Source organism: Astatotilapia calliptera, chromosome 4 (assembly GCF_964374335.1).
Source record: "Astatotilapia calliptera chromosome 4, fAstCal68.1, whole genome shotgun sequence".
Lineage (NCBI taxonomy): Eukaryota > Metazoa > Chordata > Actinopteri > Cichliformes > Cichlidae > Astatotilapia > Astatotilapia calliptera.
The window spans coordinates 16,640,253-16,667,755 of NC_137425.1; the positions used below are offsets into that span (position 1 = coordinate 16,640,253).

At 45.3% G+C, this 27,503-nt stretch overlaps 1 protein-coding gene and 1 long non-coding RNA gene across 2 annotated transcripts; both read left to right on the forward strand.

Moving 5' to 3' along the window:
* Window positions 1-602: 602 nt before the first annotated feature.
* Window positions 603-14,713, forward strand: axin2 (axin 2 (conductin, axil)). The gene is made up of 11 exons (XM_080300903.1): window positions 603-907; window positions 2,210-3,142; window positions 4,858-4,989; window positions 7,133-7,235; window positions 9,088-9,228; window positions 9,316-9,848; window positions 9,940-10,116; window positions 10,208-10,423; window positions 10,537-10,665; window positions 11,349-11,507; window positions 14,151-14,713. Exons 2-11 carry the CDS (start codon window positions 2,334-2,336, stop codon window positions 14,275-14,277), a joined length of 2,526 nt encoding a protein of 841 aa, XP_080157029.1. The 5' UTR covers window positions 603-907; window positions 2,210-2,333; the 3' UTR covers window positions 14,278-14,713.
* Window positions 14,714-16,800: 2,087 nt separating this feature from the next.
* On the forward strand, window positions 16,801-26,985 carry LOC145428550 (uncharacterized). The gene is made up of 5 exons (XR_013908843.1): window positions 16,801-17,066; window positions 17,373-17,559; window positions 19,191-19,869; window positions 19,966-26,488; window positions 26,521-26,985. It is a non-coding gene; the product is annotated as an uncharacterized LOC145428550 (long non-coding RNA).
* The last annotated feature ends 518 nt before the right edge of the window (window positions 26,986-27,503 follow it).

The window sequence follows — 27,503 nt, forward strand, 5'->3', positions numbered from 1 at the left end:
GTTGGGAATTCCCTTCAGTATCTTTGAATCCTGCAGCGGTTCAATGAAACTTTCATTACTCTGCAGGATGTTTGCCCCCCAGCCACCCCCCTAAAAAAACAAAAAAAAAAAATCATATTTGTCCATATTACACGTGCTATTTTGAAACGCGCCGTTGCATTTATTGTGCAACCCCATGAAAGAAAAGGAAAGGAAAAAATGCCCGCGTCTTTAAAGTTTATGTAGCAACAGAGGGATTGTAGCGATAATGCCATTGGGGCGGCAGATCAGTTACTTCTGACGCTCCAAAGCCTCGGGGAGTTGGCTCAAGATTGCCTGTCTTTGATAAGGTCCTCACACTGTAGCTACAACTTCGTGGTCTAAGGAAAGCTTGCCAAAAGATGGGGAGGGAAAGGTCAGAAAATAAACCGAGCAGCCTTTAAACAATATTTCGTCACCAGTAACTGCACAAAACTGTGGGGTCTCCACCACTTGTTTCGCTTTTTTCTTTTCTTTTCTTTTTTTTTTTTTGAAGGCACGAGGTTGCAATTGTTTTTTATGCAGCTGCCGGGACCCGGCAGTCGGTTCCTCACTTTGAAGTGCGCTGCTCCAGCCTCTCGGTTCAGTTGGTGTTGGAGTCGCCTACAGGAGAGATCTACCGTGCGGCATGGCAGCCTGAAACCATAGGGAGGAGAAAAGGAGGAGGCAGAAAAGCGATATATATTTTTTTCTTCCTCTCTCGAGTGCATTTTTTTTCTCTGTAAACCGACTCGAACCTGAACGGACTGTATGTGGACGCGCTGAGGAGACCAGCATTGTGGATTATAAGCGAATTTTTGCATGTGTGTGTATGTGTTTGTGGAGGGAGAAGGGAAGAAAAGAAGAAACCCGGAGTTTTAATTCGAGCTGAAGAACTCGTGGATCGATGGTAAGTTGCAAGAGTGTGTGCCTCCTCAAAGTGGCCCCCACTGGAGTTCTCTTTGATGTGCTGTTGACTCGCCTTTGAAGTAATGTTCTGAGGGTTGGGGAGGGGGGATGATTGGTCGCTTTTCTTACTTTTAAAGCCCAAGGAGGAACTGAGTCATCTCTGTGCCGTGTTCACGGAAATTTCCTTTGCGATAATATTTCGTACTTATATTTGTACATATTGAAGTAAGTGGTCGTTTCTATGTGTGTGTGTGCGTGTGTGCGTGTGACTTTCTTCCCCTCACAAGATCAGACAGATCAGAGACTTCGGTGCACTTGGAGTGTGGACGTTTATTTATTTATTTTTTAAACCAGGGCTTGTTTCGTCTTTAAACGCAGCGTTAAAGAAATATGTGACAAGTGTGTGGGGGTGTAATGTGCGTTATCATTCTCTTTCTTTCATTTTTCGGTATCCTGTGGGAAGCTTTTGACTTGTAGCTGTGCCACGAGCTCTTTTTTTCTAATCTCTTGACATGTTTAACAGTCGAGCGGTGGATCGGTGATACTAAGTGACATGTTCAAGGTTGCACAGCAGCCGCTAATACACTGTAACTACCGCTGATGCTTCGGGGACACGTTGTAGCGATCTTCTGTGCAACAAACTGGGGGATGTTTTAAACAGTTGTGGAGGCTAAAGCTCCACAAGCAGCAGCCTTGCTGCCCGTATTAACTATTTCGGTCACGTTTTTCCATCACTTGGAGTTTGTCCCACATCGGTGTCCTACAGGTACTTGAAGCAGTGGCTCGATTTGGTGTATTTTTTTTTAAGATGAGACGTAGAGAAGTGAGAGAGTGGCAGGGATGGTAGGGGTAAAACGATCAGGAAGCGGCGTCCGTGCGTAATGCTTTGGCATTTTATTGGGAGGGAGAGGAGTTGGGGAGGGTACATGTCTTATTAATTGGCGCTCAGGTCTTAACCCACTTTGACGTGCATGTAATTACTACTTCTCGTGATGTTATCGAAAAGGATGGCGGCGATCCAGTACAGACATCGCTTAGGTGGGTGCCCCCCTTCCCCTCTTGTTAAATGATTTAATTTAACCAACTTCTGTAGAAATCATATCCCTTAGTTGAGATATGAAGAAGTGCTGTTTATGTAATTCTGCTGCAGCTGGATTTTTTTTCTCTCCCCCCCAAATCTGAACTAGTCTGTCTGTTTCTGTAAAAGTCAGCGAGGGTCTGAAAAGGCTCTTACTGCGTTTCTTGCCCCCCTTTGAAGTTGGGGCGGATCTGGTTTTGATTAGATCAATACTTTGTGTTTCAGAGAGAAGCCGGGCAGCCAGAGAGAAGCCCCCCCGCTGACATAAGAGAGTGAGGAGATTACAGTAGAAGCTCAGAGGAGGCGGAACAGCACACACGCGGGCTCTCTCCTTTCTGCCGTCAGAGCCATGAGCCGGGCGCTTATGGACCATATCGCCAGTAGTTTTCGCGAAGATGCGCCTCGACCCCCTGTGCCCGGGGAGGAGGGCGACGCGCCCTGCTACCCCGGCAAACTCCCAGTAATGAAACCCCTGGAGTCCCCCAAATCCGTTCTGCTCGGCTCTCCGGGTTCCTCTGCGAGGAGGAACGAGGATGGTCTCGGGGAGCCAGAGGGGAGTGCCTCCCCGGATTCCCCGCTTTCCCGGTGGACAAAGTCTCTGCACTCTCTCCTCGGGGACCAGGACGGCGCTCTTCTTTTTAGGACATTCCTGGAGCGAGAAAAATGTGTGGACACTTTAGACTTTTGGTTCGCCTGCAATGGATTCAGGCAGATGGACCTCAAGGATACCAAAACGCAGAGAGTCGCCAAAGCAATTTACAAGCGCTACATCGAAAACAACAGCATTGTCGCCAAACAGTTGAAGCCCGCGACGAAAACCTACATACGGGATAATATTAAGAAGCAGCACATAGACTCTGCCATGTTCGACCAGGCGCAGACCGAGATCCAGACCGACATGGAGGAGAACGCGTACCAGATGTTTCTGACCTCTGACATTTACCTCGAGTTCGTGAGAACTGGGGGAGAGAACCCGAGTCACGTCAACTCGAACGGGCTGGCGGACCTGAAAGTTGTATGTGGATACCTGCCCACGCTCAACGAGGAGGAGGAGTGGAGTTGTGATTTGAAAGCTAAAGCACTTATTGGACTTTCGGCTAAAGCGCAGAGGGCCCCCATTTCCCTGAGGGCAGTGGAGGTGATGGACGGGGGATTCAGGTATGGCGCTTTTACTCTGTTTTCTGGTGCAAAGTGTAAACCTGTTGTTGCACACCAGAGGCAACCGTGCAAGCATTTCTCTCCTGTACAAGTGCTTTTTCTCAACACCACATTAGTTTGCAGAAAACTGGTCAGCCTACCCCCTCCCTGTCTTTCACTCTGGCCCCCTCTCTCACCGTCTCCAGCAGCAGCAGCCCTCTGCTGGCGCTCGCCTGGATTTCCGGGGCTTTGAAATAGTTCCGCAGAGTGAGGGATCGTCTTCCACAGGAAAAGTTCACAGAGCACGCTGGCTCTGGCCCCAGCCAGCAAATAATAGATGATGACATTGCTGTGCTATGCCTTCTCTTGTACCACGCTGTCCTCAAGCTTTTGGCAGAGAGATAAATGTATAGCAGAGCTATAGATGGCACTTTGAAGTGGCTGTTTTGTAGTCTCACTCGGGTGCTTGCTAGGCCCTTTTCTCGTTTTTTTCCACGTTGCATTTAAAGGAGGGTGTTTTAGATTAAGACTGCATCCCAAATAAATTGAAGTGATTCATGAGTTTAAAGGACAGCAAAGACAGCAGTGTCAACTCTGGGGCATCCTCTGATGTTCCTGTTGCTAACTTACGGTGACAGGCTGAGCTAAGCTGACAGCTACCTGCTCAGGACAGCAGGGATTGGCAGCTCTCCCTTTTCTCTGCCCTCCCATTGTTGTCACCCTTTCAGATTCAAAACATGTGCTCTTAATTTCTCCCCCTCCCCTTTTTTTCTCCTTTCCTCTCCCCTTACCTCTTCTCATCTGACTCAGATTCTCTTAAAAAAAAAACAACATAACAAACGGCACCAGCTACAGTGCAGAATCAACACCCACCACCACCACCTCCCCGCCAAAAAACCTTCTTCACTCTCTTCTTCCCTCTTTTCTTGTTTGCGTCAATTCTCCTCTGATTCCCTCCTTCGCTGCGTTCCCCCCACCCCAACCCACCCGCCTTCTCTACTTTTATCTTTTTCCTTTGAAAACTCAGGGATAGGGACTACGAGGCATGCTTTTGGAGCGAGAGTGAAGATGGGGAGGAGGAGGTGGGAAGGGGGAAAGGGAGCGAAAGGAAGGAAGGACAGAGGGAAAGGAGGTGGTGGGGTAGGGGTGGGATGCATAAAAGAAAGGGAGGGAGGAGAAAGCATAAATGAGGGGGTGAAAGAGGCAGGGAGGGAAGAATGCAAGGCCAGCTGTGTTAAATACCTGACTCTTTGCGAGCCCCTCTGAAGGTCAGCCCGGAGCTGGGGGCCTACAGCTTTAGTCATGCTGCGTTTCTGCTTCCTCGTGAAGAACCCACCTCTCCCCTTTGTTTCCTTCTCTGACACACTCTCATGCATCCCACTCCATACTTTTTTCCTTTTTTGGGTCATTCCCCCTCCTTTCCTCTCCTCCTGTACCGTGGCAAGAATGCATACACAGCGGGAGATGTATGCCGGGGAAATGGAAAGAGAAGTTATGGGATATTTAAGAAGCAATAAGGAGAAAACTGAAGTTTTCCCAGGCCTCAGACTGCTCTGTCACATCCATTCGTTGTTGTTGGGAGCAGATGAGTGAGGCTATAGTTATAGTTCTCTGAAACATTAGAAGATGCAGCTTGTTTTGATGTCACCTTCTCAAAATGACAGAAACACAGTGAATTGTACCCACCTGTTGGATATTGATTCATATTAATCTGATTTTTGTTGGAAACTTCTCAGGTCATACAAGAGAGGAGACTCACTCAACCCCTGCCATTCAGGCTCTTTCGCTCCTGTCAGCAGCACGAATGACAGCGAGGTTTCCAGTGACGCCTTGACTGATGACGCCATGTCCGTGACTGACAGCAGTGTGTAAGTGAATCTTATCCAAACATGCGTTATGTGTGTGTGCAAAAATGAGAGCAAATCCCAAAGAGCTTTCTGTTTGAAGCTGTAGCCATACTGGAAGAATAGCTTGCCATTGATGGATTGTGGCACCTTAAAAAACAACCAAAGATGCACTCCAGTATCCAGGACGTGGTCTAGATTAATGCTAAGCTCCACCATAACACACTTTTGACTTTGCCACTGGAGTGTATATGCAGGAAGACTTTGAGTCGATTAGAAGGAATGAGTATAGTAACTTTACATTTTATGCATCTGTGGGCATGAGCAGTGTTTTGATGTCAGCTGATTTGCTTGTTACACTTTCTGATTAGCCTCTTGCTGAGTCTTGCCCTGCTGGGGCTCTCTTTTCCTGCTATTAGGGAGTATTTCTTCTCCACTGTCACCAAGATGCTTGTTGCAGTGAAGAAAATCAAGAAAACCTCATTTTTAAAAGTTGACATTTGTCTAAATTAGCTCTGATTGATCACTTATCGAGGAACTTACAAATCAGTCGCTCATGCTGTACATGTGGTTTGCGCTTATCTGTGTACGTGCCTTGGCGCTCGTTCTTCTAAAGGATTGCTTGGCGTAATCACGTGTCTCTCAAGTGACAAGGTGCTATGAAGTCATTGCGTGGTGCACAGCTCAAGGCCAGATGTGTTTTAGTCAGCTGGCTTTTGGACGCAAAGCAAAAAGAAAAGTTGGTGCAACAAGTTGCTCTTTACCTCGAGTAAAGAGGAGGTAGGCGGGGTTGTCGAGGCATGGATGGATGCAGTAACTATGACCAAGCTAATGAAACTCAAAGACTGACACATGGTTGTTCAGCTGAATTAATGGGGCTGGGTTACACATAAGTATGGCAGCTGTAAAGGCTTTTTTTTTTTTTACAATGGGATGTCCTCTGTTCTGGCATATCACTACACAGCCTTGCTTCAAAGAGACCGAGGCCTATATTGCCCTGTTCCGCTGTACTTTGCCCAGAGCCAGTGACAAAGCCCTGGCCACAGGGGCGCAGCTTCTCCACCTCATTTTCTGCCCGTTCTGGCCTTGATCTGAATATCTGCCTCGCCGCTTTAGGTCAGTTAAAAAAAGACCCATAAACATTTGAATTTCATTTACAGATAAAGAGGAGAAAAAAAGAGAGAAAAGGGAAAACGCAACGGGGGAGGAGGCGGTTGGGTGGGAAGAGAAAGAGAGTAGCGGAGGGGGGATTTTTGCTTATATCTTATTTATGGATTTGCTTGGACGCTGGGGAATGCAGCTGCGCAGACTTCAAACATTACCTTATCTTACAAACCAGCCTTTTGATGTGCGGAGATCAGAGGCTGGCTGCAGCAGCGCTTGCCAAATGAAGATTGGGGAGGGGAGGGAGGGGTGGTTGCTTATGCGCATGACTGTGGCATTTCAAAGCAAAAGTGGAAAAGTGCTTCTCAGTTAGGCTAGGTCACCAGGAAACTGCTGTTTAGCATGGAAGGAAAGAGATTGTTTTACACTGTCAAGTGCTTCAGTTTGAAGCTCTGCTGTTTGTTGTTTGATTCCCTCTTTTTTGTTTTTTGTTTGAGTCAGTCAGCCCTTCATCCCCTCAGACTTAACCAGGTTACCTGCACCCTTGGGTCCTATCCTGCAGTAACTCTTTGAAAAAGCATAATGAGTAGCTAATGCTAACTGTGTCCTCAGCTTACCATAAAAGTCAGGAGGGAGATGCTAATGCTGACGCTACTTAAAGTGGAGCACAGTAACTGCAGTGTGCATTTGTGTGTATGCTGGTGAAAGGAAATGACCAGCAGGGTGCCCAGTGTTGTGCTGGAGCCAGCCCTGAAAATGAGTGTCGTTTCTAGGGCAAATAAAACCTTACTCATTGCAGCGTAACCCGAGCCGCTCGGAGGCGGAAATGCTGTCATAATTTACCTCTGAGTAGCCTTTTTGTTCTCAGATTAAGCCTGAAACATGAAAAGCTAAATGAATTGGAGAATTAATAAATTAGATTTGTTCTTGCCTGAACTGTGTTTGATCTGCCCATTTGGCTAACAAGCTTCTTCCTGAATGTCTGTTTGGTCTTTAATGATGTATCCGATTGGGTAATTGACCTTTGTGGTCTGTCTGCGTACCCCCCTCTCCCCCTCCCCAGAGATGGCATCCCTCCATATAAACTGGGCTCCAAGAAGCAGCTACAGAGGGAGATGCAGCGAAACATGAGGATGAACAGCCAAGTCTCGCTCCCTGCTTTTCCTGTAAGTACACAAACGCACACAGACACACTCACGTGCATACGTACATGCATAACTTCACATACACATGCTCAGAAGTCTCCATACCACCCTGTGTTTGGGTCTCTCTGGGTTCTATGAATAGTATTGCACAAACTGTATTTGGCATCTTCAATTCAACAACGCCAGCAAAGATCTAAAGAGTAACGTCAAAGACCCAGCCTCCCACTCTCTCTCTCGCACACACACATACACACACATTCACATAAGCTCGCATGCAAACACAACCCCGCTCCCTACCTTTGGTGTCACCTGCACCCCCATTAGGGTTCCTTGAAGTCTGCGGGAGACGGGGGGGGTCTCTAAGCTGTTTATCGCCGCAGCGCTCGGAACACACCAGGGTTTTTCTTCCCCACCGATGGTGTAAATATGGAGAACAGAGAGAGATGAGGAAGATCTCTGCCGCTTTATCCCGAGGGCTCTGAAATCAGCCCGGTTCCTCAACAAAAACACAAAGATACTCAGACACATTCACACGCACGCACATTCACGCACACGCGGCGCTTTGATCCACGGATGAATGGAACAAACGCACAGGGAAGTGACAACTTCCAGCAGAGCTGGCCCCCTTTTTTTCTCCCCCTTTTTTTCACAGCCCCGCCACCCTTCCAACCCCCAGCACACACACACATACAGAAACACAAATGCTCAGCCAGCCCCCTCCCCTAAAAGTGAAGGATCTAAGGGGAAGAGTTTGAGCATGTCATGTGAGCTCTCAACAGGTCAGAGGGGAGTTTGTAGCTTAAGGCTTAAGAGAAGCTAACTTCATGTTGAGAGAAAAAAAAAGTCCGAATCGAAGGCGGGGGGGGGGGGGGGGGGGGGCCACAACTTGCAGTAGTAGCTGTAACAGAAGCAGCTTGTTAAAACAAACTTAAAGTAACTCCCTTTTTTTCCACATTATGAGGTATGCAGTAACTGTTGCTGTTGGATCTCGCCGCTTTCACTCACTCTCCCCCTTTTGCTTTATTTTCTTCTTTTTTGGCTTTTATTCTTGTTTTTGTTTCCCGTCTGATTTTTGGCGATGGCTGCCATTCCCATGGTGCACCAGCTCCAGGCACCATCAGACAGCTCCTCTTTTTCTCACTTTTTTCTCCCCTTTATCCCGACTACAAAGGCTTATGAGAAATTGGGGGGGGGGGGAAGAGAATCAAGAAAACCCAAGTGCAAAAATAATTTAAGATGCGTGCGTATGCACCCAATCTCATGCTGTCACTTTACTGTACGTTAAAGATGCCCAGCGTGTGGGGGTGGGGCTAAATTACCTCAACCTTTCTGATCTCCCATCCTGTTTTTCTGGCACCTTTATCTCTTTCCTTCAGTCCTTCCCTCTCTTCGTTTTTCTCCCACACACATCTCAACTTCTCCCAGTTTCTTTTTCTTTTTTTTAATCCCTCATCCTTTTCCTCCCTGGAGTTCTCTTCCACCCCCTGTCGATATGTGGCTTTTATTTCTAGATGTAAAGCCACTGCTTCCCATCAATCTATCCCTCCATCCCCCCCTCAGCCGCTCTATTCTCCCCCCACTGTGTGTTTGATATTTGACGAGGAAGGCTTTGAAGTGAGCTGACTTTAAAGAGGCCTGCTGATGATGACAGAAGGAACCAGCCGAGGCCCTGGCCCAGCATGACCATGCACCAGGCCTGCCAACCCCTGAAAACAGCCCTGTAGCCATAGGTGCCAGTGCGAGTGCCCTGATCAGAACTGCCTTTAGTGGGAAATGCATGCTATAGATGATGTGAAGTGCTATAGTAATGGAGGGATGGCATGAGTCTTGCAGTTTCTTATATATCTTCTTTTTTTATATATCTCCTCTACAGCGTACTCGCCATCCACCAAAAGAGATGATACCAATGGAGCCAGCACAGTTTGCAGCCCAGCTCATCGCCCGCCTGGAGAACCTGAAGAGGCAGCAGGAAACCATGAACACGTTGGAGGAGAGGCTGCAGCAGATTCAGGAGGTTTGTGTGACTCTGGTTCTTACTGAAGAAATGAAAGATGAAGATGTTTTGTTCTGGCCTTGACTTAGTTTGCCTTGTTTTTATCAGGAGGAGGAAAGAGAAGATGCCGAGATCATGGGAAGTGCTCCCGCGCTCTCACCCCACTCCTTACCCCTCCTCTCTGGCTCCTCTGACGAGGACCCCCAGGCCATCCTGGACGAACACCTTTCCCGCGTCCTGAAGACCCCCGGGTGCCAGTCCCCGGCCGTGATCCGGCATTCCCCTCGATCCAGCTCGCCAGAACACCGGCCTTTCACGCGTGCTGGCTTCAGTGTCAAGGGCCTGGTGAGAACTGGGCCCTCCAGTTCGTCTGCATCCAGTCCCGACCAAGGGGCGATTACCCTGTCCCTGGGTCCCAACAGAACCCTCGTAAGCAGGCAGAGCACGAAACACATCCACCATCACTACATCCACCATCACGCTGGTCCGAAGTCTAAAGAGCAGATCGAAAGGGAGGCAGCCCTCAGGGTGCACAGCGTGTGCTCCGGCAGCAGCGAGTGCCAGCCCTGTCAGCCGTACCAGCGCAGCCGCAGCCTAGGCAGAGAGATGTGCGGGGCCATCACCACAGACAACAGCATGGGGTCAGTCCCAAGCACTTGTTTCATATTTGTCTCCCATTTGTTTTTTCTTTTCTGTCAGTGTTTAAAATAAGCAGTGCAATTACTCTTCCAGGCGTTCAAGCTCTCTATCGAGGCGGGTGTGTCGCTCAGGGGCTGAGGATGGAGTAGCGGAGAGGTGCATGGAGGACTGTGGACCCTTACAGCTGCCCACTGACACAGCAGATCCCACCCAGAATGTGCTGCAGTGGATCCTGGAAAGTAAACGACAGGGCAGACACAAGTCTCACAGGTGAGTGGAGGATAATACTAGGAGTATCTGTGTGAGTGTTGGGGACACCTTTTCATGTTGTTAAAGTCAAATTTCCTCGTCTCCCTCTCAGTACCCAGAGCACCAAGAAATCCTTTGGAGGCTCATCTACTCAGACACACACGTGGGGCGGGGGTGGAAGCTGCGGCCACCTACGTGGTCACCAGCCGGCCCAGCCATTCATCCAAGACCCAGCTATGCCTCCGCTCCCTCCTCCCAACACTTTGGCACAGCTGGAGGAGGCCTGCCGCAGACTGGAGGAGGTATCCACCAAGCCCACCAAGCAAAGGTACACACAGACTTCAAAGAGCAGATTATTATTAAGTAACGCTCTTGGTTATAACTTCAAACTATTCCAGATGTGCTTTTTAAACTCAAGTCTTATTTCATTTCTCTTCCCAGGCATTCAGCGTCCAGCCTTCAGCGAGAGAAGACCCACCTCATGCCTGTTCAGGACGGGGCGTCTGTCCCCCTGCCGCTCGTCAGTCCCAGCCCCGCTGGCGTCCCTGCGACCAGTCTCCAATCAGAAGAGTACGATGCCTCTACAGTCCTGCCCTCCCTCTCCTCTCCTCCTTTCTGCTCTTCTTCCTCCTCCTCCTCTCAGCTCTAGCCTCCAACTTCCAAGTGTACTTTGACCCTTTTTAACTCTTCCCACTTGTCACCCGCACCATTTGCTTGCACACAGATAGATGAGAAGCAGCTATGCTACACACACATTACACCCCACAGACACTCACTTATTTAAAGCTTTGTACACCTAGCACTGCCTCTTACGTCTGCATGAATCGCGTGCATTTGTGCTGTGCATGGAGAGCGTGTGTCTGTGCGTGTGTGCAGTCACTGCACCACCTGACCGAGACATCCCTTTTCATATATCTGTATCATTTTTATTGGCTGTCCTTCAGTGAGCTGGCACTAGGTTGGGGTGAGCAGAGCTTAGCAAAGGGAGGGTTCCTCTGAAGCGGGCCTACAAAGCCTTGGACGTAGGGGAATTGATAACCGTGCAAACACAAGCGCAAACTTATAGACGGCACTGGGTCACTCCGTCCCTCAGGATGCTCTTAGTTACTGTATTTCTGGTCTGTTGTGGGAAAAATTTAGTAGATTGCTTGTTGGAGAACTTCTTATTTCTCTTTTGTCGAGATGTTGTCTGGTATAGCGAAAGCGCTCGCTGCTTCTGACACCCTTCCTCTCTGTCTTTTGTTTCCCGGCAGGTGTAAGAAGGGTTCAGGAAGCCACGCGGTGAGCAGCGGGGAGACAGTGGTGACGTACTTCTTCTGCGGTGAGGAGATTCCTTATCGGAGGACCATGAAGAGCCACAGTCTGACATTGGGTCACTTCAAAGAGCAGCTCCGCAAGAAGGGCAACTACAGGTGTGTGCAGGCACATTGAAATATACAGATCAGTTTTAAAGTTTTACAGTAGTGATGCAGCTTTAGTGACATAAATACAGTTAACTTTTTATGAACTGGGATTAGTTCATTGGCCTTGATTTAAAACAGTCTTTGTGCTGACTTGTAGACAAAGTTTACAGTGGGATCATTTGATTTCTAAGGTGTGGGAGTATCTTCATGTCCAACATTCCTGAGGGCATTTTAGACACAGTGACCAATCAGAATGATGGAGACATAAACCCTACTACCTTCTGTAGTGGTAAAATTCTGCCTTTGAATGGCGGTCAGCACCTGCAAGCATAAAAACCTGAAATACTGTCTCCGTGACTACGTCAAGGACCGATATCAGCATTTGTTTCCATCGGTGTCTGCACTCAGGCAGGCCTCTGGACAAGTGTGCGTTTGGTGTGAGGGGTGCAGTGAAAAGGAAGGGACAAGAGGAGGGAGGGAGGGTGGTGCAGGGGTTAGTGGGAGAGTTTGAACTGGAGCGATTTTTGGGTCCCATCTGGTATTGATTTCCATGCTAAGGCACACTTAATACACATGGCTTTGAAGCCCCAGCCCCTTTCATTTCAACCAACAAAGACTCACACAAATGGCCAGCGTGCAAATTCTTCACTGATGCTATCAGGGCCTCTTTTTTTCCTGCTCTGGGGTCTTGTGTGCGTGCGTGCGTGTACCCGCGCGCGCATTAATGTGCTTTGCGTTGAACGCGCACAGTGTTTACACATGTTGTAATCATTTTATGGATATTTTTGAAAGGGATACAGTTAAATGCCAGATCCGCTTGTTTGCTCTGCTACGGGGCCTTCACCGAGGCCGCTCGGCTTCGACGTGTGTTTGTGGAGAGAGATTTAATTTGATTGTTTCTTTCCAGTGGGCATTAAAGGGGGAAAAAGATCAAACATTTATTGTTTAAACTGCCACGGTCTCCAAGATAAGCACGGCCCAAGTATTGTGTTAATAATTACAGGTGATGGGGGGAGAGAAGAAAAAGCAAAAGAACTTAGCAAAACCTCTTCCTGTCCAGATGTCCACAACATTTTCAGATCAACAAATGTGACAAGCACTTAGCGCTGAGTTCTCCACATCTGTCTGTTTGCCCCCACCCTTCCTTACACCCCTTACTTACTCTTCTTTTCTCTCTGGCTCACAGTCTCAGTTCTTCTGTCATACCATCCACATTTTTTGGAAAGAGAGATGCACCGCGTTTTAATAGCAGCCAGAGAATGTGTGGAGTTGGGTCATTTCAACATGGCAGCGGTTCAACAAAGAACAGTACTGCTCGGTCCTGCCAGACGATATTGGTGCCAGATGTCAGTGCAAACGGAGGGAGAAGGGGAGGGGAGGCAGATCCAGCCACATAAAACATGTTCCAGTGGAAATTCAGGCTCTCTGTGTCTCTGTCTGTCTCTCTTAGCAAGAAAAAAAAAGAGGGCGATCATAGCTCTTTGAAGATTTTGGGGTTTTTTTTAAAAGTAGGAGGGCTCGACTTTTCTTTCTTCCTCTCCAAGGAGGGAACAGTTATCAGGCGTGTCCTTCGCTCTTTGATTTCATCTGATCGGCGCGCTTTTTCCTAAAAGGAGGTCGCTTTATTTCACACCCTGTGTCGTTGCCCTTTATTAGTGATTACCCTCGTGTTAATTAGCACACGTGCACGCTTGTGCACCTCTGCAATGCTGTAGTTCTGGTTTTATAAGTGTTGCATGTCTTAAAAACAAAGAACAACCACAAAAAATGCTCGCAAACATGCCCGCATTCCAGTCACCACACACTGAGCAGATCGAGGAATTTTTCCATTACATAGTTAATGAGTGAATTTCGAGTCCCGGTTAACCAACCCACCCCTGCTGATTTCTCTTCCTCTAAAATAAGGACTGGGAGGGGGGGGGGTTACATCATTATGGCCCAGTGAAGTCATGGCTGACGAGAAGCCCCTCCTGAGTTTGCTTCTTCTGCACACATACACAAAAGTCAGCTGCCCTTCCTATAGGTCTCAGTAAGCGCTCACACTGTCAACACGGGCGAGGAAGGACACACGGCATACTGCTTGCTCGTTCTCCTCCTCCTCCTCCCCCTCTACTTTGTCTCTTTTCTTTGTCCCTGTAATAATGAACCGGGGATGAGGAGTGAGTGAAAGCCCTGTGCACGAGCGGGTGTGTAGGAGTCAGGGGTAATGACAGGCAGACTTGCAGGCACCCAAAATTTCAGCCTTTGTCAAAGGACCCCTTCATTTGCACACGGGTCTAATTGGCCCCTGTTAGCCAGGGCAAAACTCACAGCAACACAACGGGGGGGAGAGAGAGAAGGAACGGGAGAAAAAGTAAAAGAGAACAAGTGGAGGGAGGGATGTGGAGAGAGGAAGCCTGCTGTTTAAAACCAAGTCTTGTCAGCAGCAGGTTCCACCCTGCCCTGGTATCAGCAGACTTGGCTGATTGTGTACTCAGTGGCTCGGCTGCAGATAGCGGAAATGAAACTTTATGTTTCAAAGGGGAGCGTTAGACTTATCAGGCTTTCTTTTTCTTTCTTATTTTTCTTTGGACTTTTTGTTTATGAGCTTTAAAGTATCTTGAATCAAAGGGAGAAGTATTTTGTGTTAACGCTTTCATCTCTCGGTCACAGGTACTACTTCAAGAAGGCCAGCGACGAGTTCGAGTGCGGCGCCGTGTTCGAGGAGGTGTCCGACGACTGCTCCCTGCTCCCCACCTACGAGGGGAAGATCTTGGGAAAGGTGGAGAGGATGGAGTGAGCGCTGCCGGAGTTGATCAATAACTCTGCGGATGCCCTCCTTCATGTGCTCTCACACATGTACGCAGCCTGTGTGTGTGTGTGTGTGTTTTTTAAGCTAAGACTTGAAGGACTGGAGATGTTGTTGAAGGAACGCTGGTTTTTGGGCATGCGGACTGGAAGCGGGACAAGATATCCACATTACCGGACTATCAAGTGAAAAGCTCATCTAGAAGTGAAGAAAACGTGGACTTTATGCTGCTGGGCTCAAAACTTCCCAGAAGAGGAATATCTAGAGACTCTAGGTGAATGACCACTTGTCAAAGAAGCAGGGCGCTGTGGGTTTAATTTGAAACTGAGAGCCTACTTGAACCCTCCCCGTGCCAGTGTCTGCCTATAGTTGCTCACTAGCGCATTACTAATATGTATACGCAGATATACATGTACATTGCATTGTATTGTGATGCTCGTATTGCTGTGTAAAGATTTCTATAGCTATTTATTGGAAATACCCCTTTCCCAAATCCTATCCTTCTTCTACTTCCATGGACAAGCTGCTTGGAGTTGGACAAACTTCTCGAATTATCCACATCTGTGAACGCCCCACCCTACTCCACCCAACCCTCTCCTTCTGAGCATCAGTTCTCAAGCAAAGGTTTTTATTCCTTTTCAGCCCCTCATATTGAACTGTAAACATCAACAATACCTCTTCAAGAACTCCACTCTCACTCCGGGACATCTCCGCTCTCCTGGCCGGAGAGCTAACTGCTGAAGCTTTGAGAATGGCTCTCTTATCACTTAAAAGTTCGATAATATATTTACTACTGCAGTGCTATTTGTGGATGTGTCCCCGTCTGCTCTTAGGGGTGGGGGGGTCTTCAGTGTGCTATGGAATTTAAAAGAAAAAAAGAAAAAAATGCTATTAATGTTTAATTCCATACTCTGGGACTGTGCCCAGCTAGCCTTGATCTGTCACGTCTTAGTGCCTTTGTTTCAGCGGCACAGGCATCGCACAAATAGCCTATATATTTACGAGGAGGAAACTGCCCTGAACAGGTCTTTGAGTCCCCAAAATGTGTTTACACCATATTCATATTTACCAAGAAAAAGTTCTATAATGTGTTCCCCTATGTGCTTACCTGTTAGTGAGTGAGTGTGTGTGTGTGCGTGACTGAGAGTATTTTAAGCCTGCACTATGAGCTGCAGATGCTAATGATGGTGGTGATATATATATATATATATATATATATATATATATATATATATATATATATATATATAATATATACACTATGTTCATAGTGTCTTTATTTGAGTACAGTAGCTGTGCCTACATGGATTCTTGCCATGTTTTTCACCCAGTTTTCAGGGTCCTCTTACTCCCTTGGTTTTTACAAGGGGCCTTATGTTGAAAAGATATTTTTATGCCTTTTAGTATCATCATGTTTATGTTTTATGGTATTTTTCATGGCTTCCTTGGTTCTTCTTGTAAACTGTAAATTATGCGTTCTATAGAGCTCAGTTGAAAAGATGCCTCGGTACTTTAATTATTGTAATTATGAAGAGATGTAGCCTTTAATAAAATGTTCTATTTTTCAAATTAGCAAATTGCTTCCTCTTGTTTCTGTGTGTGTGTGAGTGTGTGAGGGAAAGAGAGTTTTGATTGGACTTTTCTAGCTCTAATTGGGATATTAGGATGGTGGCGCGTCTGTGTGTGCTTGTGTTTAGAAGCAGCTTCACCACACACACACACACCCCTGCTGCGCAGAGTAAAACTCATTGGATCCAGTGAGAAATTTGCATCCATTATCAGCTCTTAATGTACTCCCTGTTGGAAATGAAAACATGCAGCATTAATTTGGCCACTAGAGCCTCCGTGTGTTTTAGGGGAAGAAGCAGACAGAGACCGGGAGAGCTAAGTGTGTGTTAATGAGACATTTGGCAAATATATGTTATAAGTACATTTTAGCCAGTTATTTACATGGTAAAATGTTTGGCCTCCTGTGGCACTTTATGAACTGCGTGTGAGGGTATAACGTGCACTTTTGCTCAGTCCCAATTAGGGCAGAGGGATGAGAACTCTCAAACATAATGCTGTTTGACATTAACAGAGAATCCCAAGATCGTCTGATGGGCTACATCAACTTTGTGTCTCTGAACTGAACGGTAAAAAATTATCTTATTTGCTGGAAAAAGGTATGTTTGGTTAAGTGAGTCCAGGAGACGGGACACGTGATGTCCGCTTGCTCGCTGTGGATTCAGCGGCACGATCAGATATTATATGGACTTTGCACTGCAGCGGTGGGGCATTAAAGACTGCAAAGAGTGGGATATGACTGTGCCGTGCACGTGTCAAACCTTTTTTTCCCTGATAGATTCTCATAGCCTGGTTTTACGCCTCCGCGATTTCCCGTCTAACTCCAGACTACTGTGCATATGCAGTGTTTTTAGGAAGTTTTTCAGCACCATCATTTTCTAAACAATTAGCAACTATGGGTGAACACAGTTGATGCAACAGTGAGTAGGAGTGGTGAAGCTAATTCAGCATATGTGTGTGGGTTTTGTTTTTTTTACATTAAAAATGAGGTAAACACAGGTGTTGCTAATGACATTAATGAAGGTTTTGTTTAATATAGCCTTAATCTAAGTGATTAGTACCACCTGTGTTTACTGTTTCACGTGAAAGAGGTCTGTCGGAGGCTCTGGCTACATGCAGTCATGGTAAAAAAAAAAAAAAAGAAAGTATTCTTATTTCAGTTTGAAGGTTTTAGGTATGAGGACATACAAATTCTCAGGAAGTTTTAAAATGAGGTAAATACAGCTTCAAATGACATTACTTGCTACACCGTGTCATTATTTGTTTAACAATAACTAAGCTAAATGGCAATTCAGTAGCTTGTACAACCACCATTAGCGACTATAACTTGGAGTAGTCTCTCACATTGTTGTGGAGGGATTTTTGACCACTCTTCTTTACAGTGTTGCTTCAGTTCATCGAGGTTTGAAGACATTCGTTTACACGCAGCTCTCTGAAGGTCCCACCAAAGCATTGCAGTCAGGCTTGAGGTGTGTGCTTTGACGGGTTCATTTCAACACCTTAATTCTTTTCTTTTTCAGACATTCTGTTGTAGGATTGCTGCTGTGCTTGGGATCATTGTTGCATCACCAAATTTCTGCCAATCTGTAGCTGTCTGATGGCCTCACATTTGACTAGTTTGCCACACAGAGAAGTTCGTGGTCAACTCAACAACAGCAAGGTCCCTAACCTGAATCATCACCCCTCCAACACTGTGCTAGACCGTTGGTAAGAGGTGTTTTTGCTGATATGCGGTGTTTGGTTTGTGTCCTGAGGACAGAGGTCCAAGAAGTCTTGTGGATAGTTCAGATGCAACTTGTTGTTTTTAAAGAGTCTAGGCGTCTTCCTTGTTGTACTTGTTCATCCATCCAGTCTCTTCCAGTTATCCTTTTCAGGGTTGCAGGGGGCTGGAGACTATCCCAGCTATCACAGGGCGAGACATAAGGCCTGGACAGGTCGTCAGTCTCTCGCAGGGTTAACACAGAATGACAGGCAACCATTCGCACACATTCACACCTATGGGCAGTTTAGAATCACCAGTTAATCCAACCCCACTTGCGTGTCTTTGGACTGTAGTACCTGGGGAGAACATGTGAACGCCACACAGAAAGATCCCAGCCTGATGGTAGATTCAAACTCAGGACTCAAACACAACTCTTCATGCTGTGAGGCACGCTGCCCCATAGTTGTTTAGCCTTTTTCTAATTGTTCTGTCTTTAACTTTAATGTTTAACATGCTAACTGAGGCCTGTGGAGTCTGAGATGGAGCCCTTTCTCTGAGCATTTCACGATTTGACTTTACTTGGAAGTCCATCCCTGGGAAGACTGGCAACTGTAAATGATCTTCTGCTTAGACCGATGGGCAGCAATTGCCTCTCTAAGAGCAATGCCGTTGACAGTTAAGTGTGCAATGATCAATTATTATGATCAATTAATCAATAAAGTGCATTTGATTTCCTTCTACCATGACTGTGCGCAATACTTGTTAGAAACTCCTTTTCAGATTTTTCATTGCACTTATGGGACGTCTTAAATTAACACTGTCCATCTTTTGCAAAACTGTTCCTCAGTGCGCATCAGGTGAAACCTCCGGCTGCGTATGGTGATGTAATTAACTCATTCTAGCATGCAGGCAGCATTTAAATAGCTAACATCTTATGCTATAGCCTCACCTGCACACCGATGCCCCCCCGATGCTATTTTACCCATCACGTCCTTCTGTCACACTCGCGTCCTTCAAGTTTCATTGCTTAAGAGTGTTGCTTATGCTGCCTTTCATATTGAAAGGGCATCATGATATTGTTAAAATACCATTTTCAGCCCTTTCATCAGCAAAGGTCAGTGCATACACTTGAAGGCCATCTTTTAGAATCTTTAGAACTAAGAGGCCCTCACAGAGCGGCGCTCCACTGTCAGAAGGCCTTGTGAACCCACCTTTGTATGGGGAGCTATTTTAGATGGGGTCATCTTTTTGAAGGATTCATGGGGTTGGGAAGACTCTAGACTGCTATTCATGAATGTAGGAAGGCTTTTTAAACATGAGTGAGTGATGCATTTTGGGGTTGTTTTTTTTCACCGTTAGCTTTTATATCTCTTTTAGCTTATCATCAATTAGTGCCATAGAGATCCTGAAACCAAGCAGTGATCCTTTGTGCTGGTTCAGAGTTATTGGCATTAAAGATTGTGCGTTCATGTGTTGTGGCTAAAATGGGTTTCTAATGGGAGAATGCACATAAACACTACTTCAAGTCTGAACAACAGCTTAGAGAGTTTAGAAAGCCTTGCTTGGTCTGTTGATATCCATGATGGAGAAAAGTGTACTTTTTCTCTTTCTAATCTAATTTCTAATGTTTTAAAAGGACAAGAAAAACACTGCAGCTGAAAGACCAGGAAAGGAAGGATTCAGGAAATGTGACCATCTGAGGAGGACAGGAATGCACAATGAGGGATGGGCACAACGCATGGGCACGTAGTGTATCACAGGGGATGCCACATCTGTGATGCCTCACAAAATCCCGGCTGAAAGACTAGCATATTGCGCCCCTTTCTTCCAAGGCTATTGCTCATTTACAGTCTCATCTTTGGTAGGTTACCCCCTGATACATCCTTCCTAATGACAGGTTGACTGGTTGGTGCCCAGCGTTTAGTCTGCTTTACAGGGAAAAATTTATGGCTGTAAAACCACATTTGACGCAGTGATCATCCTGCGAGCCATGCTGTGTCATGTGATAGTTGACAGGAAAATGCATGCATGTGTGAGAAAGGTGCTAGATCTAATTTCCCAAATAAATTTGCATGTAATCCAATCACAGTGAACCCGGCAGGATCGAGACCATTGGCCCGTTTCTCACGAAAACATTCAAAGTGTGTTTGCCGATTAAAAAAAGAAGGCAAACAAAAGTTCATGGAATTGAGAACAAAAGCAAGAACTTTTACACTTTAATCTGTTTTCTGTCCAGTTCTACATTTATCCACTGATATCTTTCTGTTGGATCTTATGCAGTGAGTACTGGCACATACTTGGGTGCACAATTCAAAGTAAGCAGCTGTGAACTTTAATCAACTGGCACGACTTTGAGTTAATCTGCCACCTCAGCCTCCCCCTCACATCTCTGCCTGCTATTGTTTCACCAGTTCATATCCAAATTCTGCTACCTGTCCCGCCCACACGATGTGAGATCAAAGGCTTCTGACTTGGAACAATGGCAAACAGGAACCTAAACAGGATGTGGAACCAAAATCTCACAGAGGCACGCTGAATGGCAAATGCGAGCCGTTGGCGTTTGTGTGCGGCCGTTACAAAGCCCATTTTCAAAAATGGATTGTTAGTGAAGAAAAGGTGTGACCTTGATCCCATCCCCCCTTTGGAGTAAAGCCATTTCAAAGCAGTGGTAATGCACTTGCCACATCCCCTTCCTGAGCCTTAAATGTTTGGGATTTTACGGCGAAATGGCATGGCAGGGTACATTAAAGCACACGATAAGTTGATCCAGAGTTAGAAACACAAACCTAAAGAACAGCTGAGTTGCTCGCTTTCTGTCACCGCAAACCTCTTTTAAAAAAAAAAAAAAAAAACGACAAAAAACCCTTCAGTCGTTTCACCATAGACTTGTAAAAGAGAACGAGACCCCCAATTTTCCGTCCAGGTTTAACAAACCCCATCATTTAACCTGCATCAGCAACTGCAGTCGCAACCATCAACCCAGACAACCAGTGACTGTGGTCAATCAGCGGCCCACGTCTGGATCCTGAGTAGACGCCACTGTGGAAACTGATCCCTTCACCGTTTAACCAATCAAGTGACCTTACACCACTTTATACTAACGATGTCATGTTTAGACAACGGCTGCTTGGCCACGGTGAGCTGGACGGCACCCATAAGAGAGGAATTAACAGAGTTATCACTGTAAGGCATAAACTGGATCTGCATTGTCATTGCGGGCTTATAAACGTTCTGTCGGAAGGCTTGAGAGGAGTAGCTGCTCTTTTATCCAACGGTACAGACGTTGTATTTTCCTCACCAATCAAACAGCAAGAAACTGAAGAGATTATGTATCTCACTGTGCTTTGGGGAATAAAGAAGACAGGGGCATGACACTGAAAGCCAGAAACCCAATCTGCTGCCGCTGCGGTGAAGCAGCGCCCGGATGCTATGCTGCCAAAGGGCACTGAGGACATGAGGCGTGATAGCCGGCCGGGCCGCGTTGGGGAATTTTGCGTGCATCCTCCCCACAACTGAAGGGAAGGCATCTTTTGTAAAGAGAGGGAGTGCCTTTGTCCTCCTTTGGTGTTTACGTTTGTCTTAAATTTCACCTAGTGCACAGCGCGGCCCCACCAAGCCACAGGATAGGCATTGTTCTGGGCCCCGTGCAGGAATGGTAGCCTGCAGTCACCTTCTTTCTGACTGTCGCCATTGTCCCACCACCAACCCCCCCAAACCTCTTTGTTTTTGCTCCCTGCCTCAGACAGCTCAGATTGTTGCCTGATGTTGCTTCCTCTCTTCCCATTGTTTCCATGTCTCCTCTAATGTATGACTTTTCTTCTCCTTCTAGGTCGATGTGTGTGTCGGTTGGTTGGGTGGTTGGAGGGGATGAGAGTGTGGGGTGTGGAGGGGGCTGCAGTACACAGAGTGCATGTGAAGTTTTATGGTTAACCACATGTGTTTTTGAATCTTTGAGCTTCCACATTTTTTTTTTTTTTTTTCCCAGGGTAAGGAGTCGGGGGAAGTATATAGCACGAGGATGGGGTGGAGAGAGGGAAGTCAAGCAGGGGAGAGAAATTATTAAAGAACCAGAAATCAGACATGTGGTTCTTGTTTGGGGTGCTACATGCAGAGATGGTGGGTCTGGCTTCTCTTTGCTCCAACCTGCATGTGTAATCTAAACAGCCCACTGATTATTAAACAATATGGATGCCTCTCATGCCCCCTCGATGTGAACCAGAACCAGCTAAACACAGCAGGATCACAACAAATTAGCAGCACGCTCTCCTTTTTTTAAAATCTGAGAGTCACAAGACCAGCTTTTTCCCTCAGCGAACAAGCAAAATTCAAGAACACACCACTTTTCACAAGGCAGCTCTTACAGATCCATATTTGTTTCTTTGTAATATTTGATCCTTTTTGTTGGTTGTAGCTACGTGGGAGCATATTAGCATTATGCAACAAGAGTCTGGCCTCGATACACAATGTAGTAAAGTTGGACCACGTGAACATCAAACATCACAGCACGCCTTCAGTCTGTTGGATACAAGCATCACCCACACAACTCCACTCAGTAATGAGCTGTTTTACATGCGCACACCCTGAGAACACCAAAAGGCCACCAGATCATACCACCGGACCTTTGGGAAAATTAACCAAAATTCATTTTGTCATACAGGAGTTACAGGATAATTTTCAATAAGCACCAGGTTACTGCAAGTTAATCAAAGAAGTAAACATGAATTTTGTCAACAGCAATAATATTTTATAGATAAATTGTAAATTAAAAACTCATTTTGCTTTGGTTCAAATAAAACTGCTTTGTTTTTTTCCAAAAACCTAAACCTCTGATTTTTTATTACAACATGAGGACATTATCCATCCATTCGCTTTCTCTTATCCTTTTTCAGGGTCACGGGGGGGCGCTGGAGCCTATCTCAGCTGTCACAGGGTGAGAGGCGGGGTACACCTTGGACAGGTCGCCAGCCTGTCGAAGGGCCAACACACAGAGACAGACAACCATTCGCACTCTCATTCACTCCCGCATTCACACCTATGGGCAATTTGGATTAATCAGTTAACCTATCCCCACAAGCTGATGATGACATTAGCATTGCTGTTATAGAAAACTAGTGTAGTATATTCATCTATATACAATCTTGTGTCATTGTGAAGTTATATATTTTATTTGCAAAAATAATGTTTTAAGAGCTCAAACAAACAAAGTACTTATGCCCCCCAATGACAAATATGTTGCTTGGAGATGATCCAGTGGAAACGAAAGCATTTTCCTAATTCATGTGAGCCTGACCTTTGACCTATGACCCTGAAAGCGTTACACAATAAAATGGTGTATTTTTATTTTATCTTTATCCATGTGATTGGAGCAGCATTGGCGGAAATCTTTGGCTTCTATGAGCTGTCAAACCTAAGATTTTAAGATATATTCATGTAGTGTGTAACTTTGCAAAATCTTATGGTTTCATTTTGACGTCAAAAGGCATTGAAACAATTTAAAAAGTGTTGTACAGCTCTGTCCATGCCCTGCCATGTGATATATTACTTAATATGGTTTCTTACATTTTTTTTCTAGGTCAACTTTGAACTTGGGAGCTAACATCAAAGGTCACGGTCATACGCTCATCCAAAAGTATTCATGTCTCAAACAGCCTGGCATGTTGTTGTGAAGTTTGTAGGTGATCCATTAAAGTATTGTGGGTAATTTCAAGTTTTTACTCATTTTCACATTTGGTGTGACCTTTCCCCAAAATTCAATCAGCTCGAGCTGTTACTGACATCCACCATCACACAAAATTAATCTTGAATTACACTGCTAACAATCAGACGAATAAACAAACAGAGCTGATGTTATACTCGCTCCCTCTTAGGGGAGAAAACTCTCTCAACCGCTTCTGACAGTGCCTCTAAAAACAAAATTTAATGTGACGTCTTCTGTTTGTATCTTACATTTGTAAGCGGGGTAACATGGGGGCCCTAAAATGTGAATACGCTAACCTTATTTGTTTTAAACATTTCAATTGATGTAATAACATTGTAATAATACCCTGATTTTGTAGTTACACTGATAAAATTGAATGTAAGTTCGTCTTTTTATAATTACTTGTTAAATTTGAATAATATAATGGTACCAGGCAACCTTAATGAATGCTGCTACTCAGGCATACAGTACATATGCTGGTCTGCACAAACAGTACATACATCTGTGCAACATGATGCGGTGTCACTTAAATTTTACATTTTAGTATATTGACTACAAACTAGTTAGATCATAATTTTTGTTTAATATCTGTTTAATTTTTAATAATTACCTGAGGCAGATGCTTTATATGTTTGACTACAAAACCAAATTAATCCCAACTCATTGCCAATTTGATAGATTTTAAGCTCTTAAAGTCCTCAGGAGATGAAGATTGCTCCATAAGGTAAGCTTTAAAAAAAAAAGAACAATGAAAACAGTCATTACATGCTAACCGTACACAATCATAATTTCTGGTTATTTGCTTTTCATCTTGTCGCCATCCTGCGACCCCCTTGAATTATGTCATCTCACCAGCTGGAAAAAAAAAAGAAAGAAAGAAAGAAAGGGAGGAAGGTGAGAGCGCCAAGGAGCGCGGTGAACTGTGAGCCGGAGTCCTCACTCCTGATGGTCTGCCTGGGAAAAGAATGGATCTGGCTTCACATCACACGCAGCTGCACCAGCACAGGCTACGTGTGAGCATGCACGTGAGTGGATTCACATGCACGGCAGTATGTATTCTTGTGCATGACTGGGAGAGCTCGCAAAGAGAGGGGGGATTGCTTCAAAGTAGCTGGAGAGTCTGAGGAAAAAAAGGATAACAAGGAAGGTGTGAGAAGGCAGAACAAAATCAAGGAGAGTGTTTGAGTTCAAAAATAACACCTCATAAATGTGATAAAAGAAGCCATGAGGCTCGCAAAAATGGACGATGGCTCCACGGGTAGAAGGGGAGAAATGAAAGGGGTAATTGATTAACATTAGATGAATGGTTAAAAAGAAGTATTGGAACGTTTTTAAGGGCAAAGACAGGTGGGGTGGGGGGCATAAAAATTTGAAATGAGAGCGGGGAGAAGTCTGTGATGACAGCAAAAAATGCCAAATGTGGAAAAAGAGCTGCAGTGCTTGTGCGTCCCTGGCTGGGTGTGGGTCAGAGCTGGAGTAAACAAACCCACAGCTTTGCAGAATGTTTGATCTGTTCGACTATGAAACACTGAATGGAGTAAACAGAAAAATTAGCCTTGGTCAGCTACAGGGGGGAGCTGTAGAGGTTGTGCGTGCATGTGTGTGTGTTTGGTAGGGGGGTAAGGACATACACACCAAAACAAGTGAGCTGTTCCAACCCAAAAGCAAACGAATGGGGATTCTCACCATCGTCTGTTACGACCACTTTTCAGCACCTCAAACTTGGCCTGTCATCACTTATTTTGAGTTCCAATGAAACGTGGAGCTTTCCAGCAAAGTGAGCTTCTGAGTTAAACAAGGATGTTATTCTACCAAATGAATGGCCTAAGTAATGTAAATCCAACATAAATGTTAATGGGAGCTGTCCTCACCAGAAAAACTCAAGCAAAAGTTGTTAGCTGTCATTTGTTCAGACATTTCACAGTGATCTTTAAATAGCAGCAGCATAGCAGGAAGATGGTTTTATGTTTTATGTTTATTTAGGGGGTTCAGCATACCAGGAGGGACCCCCTTTTGCCTTAAGAACCGCCTTAAATCTTGATGACATACACTGAGCAAGGCTCCTCTGAGGTTTTAAACCATATTGACATGATAGCATCACACAGTTGCTGCAGATTTGTCGGCTTCTGATGCAAATTCCCCATTCCACCTGACTACAGGTGATCTATTGGATTGAGATCTAAGGACTGCAAAGGCCTTAGGTACAGTGCACCAAGATGAAACGTTATTAGTGTATCAAACCACCATGTATCAAATGGCAGTGAATACCTGCATCTAGGCATTGAGACATGATCAAGATGAACCTCTCAAGTTTAAATAGAGCATCAAAATGGGGATAAAAGGTGATTAAAGTGACTTTGAACATGGCATGGTTACTGGTACCAGACAGGCTGTTCTGAGTCTTTCAGAAATCTGCTAGGATTTTTCACACACAGGTTTACCACTTTTTTGGTCTCACTAAGACCAAAAAAGTGGACCACATCAGTCCAGCTCTGAGGTCTTTACACTGGCTGCCTGTCCGTCAGAGGATAGACTTTAAAGTTCTGATGCTGGTCTATAAAGCTCTGAATGGTTTAGGACCAAAATACATCAGTGACCTCCTGATCCAGTATGAACCTTCCAGATCCCTCAGGTCACCTGGATCCTGTTTTTTTTTTTTTTTTATCAATTCCCAGAGTCAGAACCAGACATGGAGAAGCTGCATTCAGCTTTTATGCTCCATATATCTAGAACAAACTCCCAGAAAGCCTCAGATGAGCTGAAACACATAGTTTATTTAAATCCAGGTTGAAGACTCACCTGTTCTCAGATGCATTTGAATAAAGCACCAAATCCGCACTTTTTTACTTTTAAGCTTACATTTCAAAACTTACATTTTAACTACTGATTATATCTACTGTTGATTTCTTTTTTTTTCCATTTTAAATCATGCTTTTTATTTGTTTTTGTTTTTTAATGTCTCTGCAAAGCACTTTGAATCACCTTGCTGTTGAATTGTGCTATATAAATAAACTTGCCTTACAGAGAATAATCTGAAAAAGAGAAAATATCCAGTGAGTGGCAGTGGTCTAGGAGAAAATGCTTGTTGATGTCAGAGGTCAGAGGAAAATGGCCCCACTGCTGATGGCAAGAAGTCAAACAGCAACTGAAATAAACACTTGTTCCAACCAAAGGTTTGCAGAAGAGCATTTCTGAATTCACAATGGGTTACAGCAGCAGAAGACCACACCGGGTGCGTGTCCTGTGAGCTAAGAACATGAAACTGAAGCTGCATTTTAAATGGACTCAACAAAATTGCACACAAGAAGATTGGAACAATGTTCCCTGGTCTGATGAGTCTCAATGTCTGTTGGATTTATTTGGTAGGTAGGGTCAGAGTTCGGCATAAACAACATGATGCATGGATCCATCCTGCCTTGTATCGACAGTTCATCCTCCTGGTGGTGTAATGTTGTGGGTGAGGATTTCTTGCCTCACTTTCAGCCCCGTAGCACCAACAAAGCATTGTTTAAACACCACAGCCTACCTGAGTATTGTTGCTGACCACGTCTATCCCTTGATGGGTACCCTTACAGTGTACTTATCTTATGATAGCTGCTTCCAGCAGGATAATATGCCATGCTAGAATGCTGAAATCATCTTAAACTGGTTTCTTGAATGTGGCATTTCACTGTGACTAAGAGATGAAATGACCTCCACAATCACCAGATCTCAGTCCAATAAAGTACTTTTGGGATGTGGTGGAACGGGAGATTGACATGATGGATGCGGAGCCAGCAAATCTGCAGAAACTGTGTGATGCTGGCATGTCAGTGTGCCACAAAGAATTCAGGCAGTTCTTCTTTTTTTAAAAAAGTATTTTTAATCTTTATTATGACAGGAATCCTGGGAGGGAGAACAGAGGGAAGACACATCAAATGCCCTAGGGCAACTCAAACCTGAGGTCTGTGACATAGGCTGACAAGCTTAACCCAGTGAGTTAAACCAGTTTTCCAAATTAAGGCAATCATGAAAGCAAAAGAATCCTCAACCTAGCACTAGCAAGGCGCAAATAAAGTGACTGGAGAGTCTATATTCCTGTTTGATTTATTCATCTTAAAACGATAAAATGAAGTCTTATTCAGGATGGAAAAAGACACTGTGATGCCATCTGCCCTCCCAGCGCTGACAGTGCTGAAGCCTTAAGGACATATATCCCTTCTCCACCTCAGAAGTTCTCGGGTGTGTTTGATGCCGATGCCAAATTTTGAA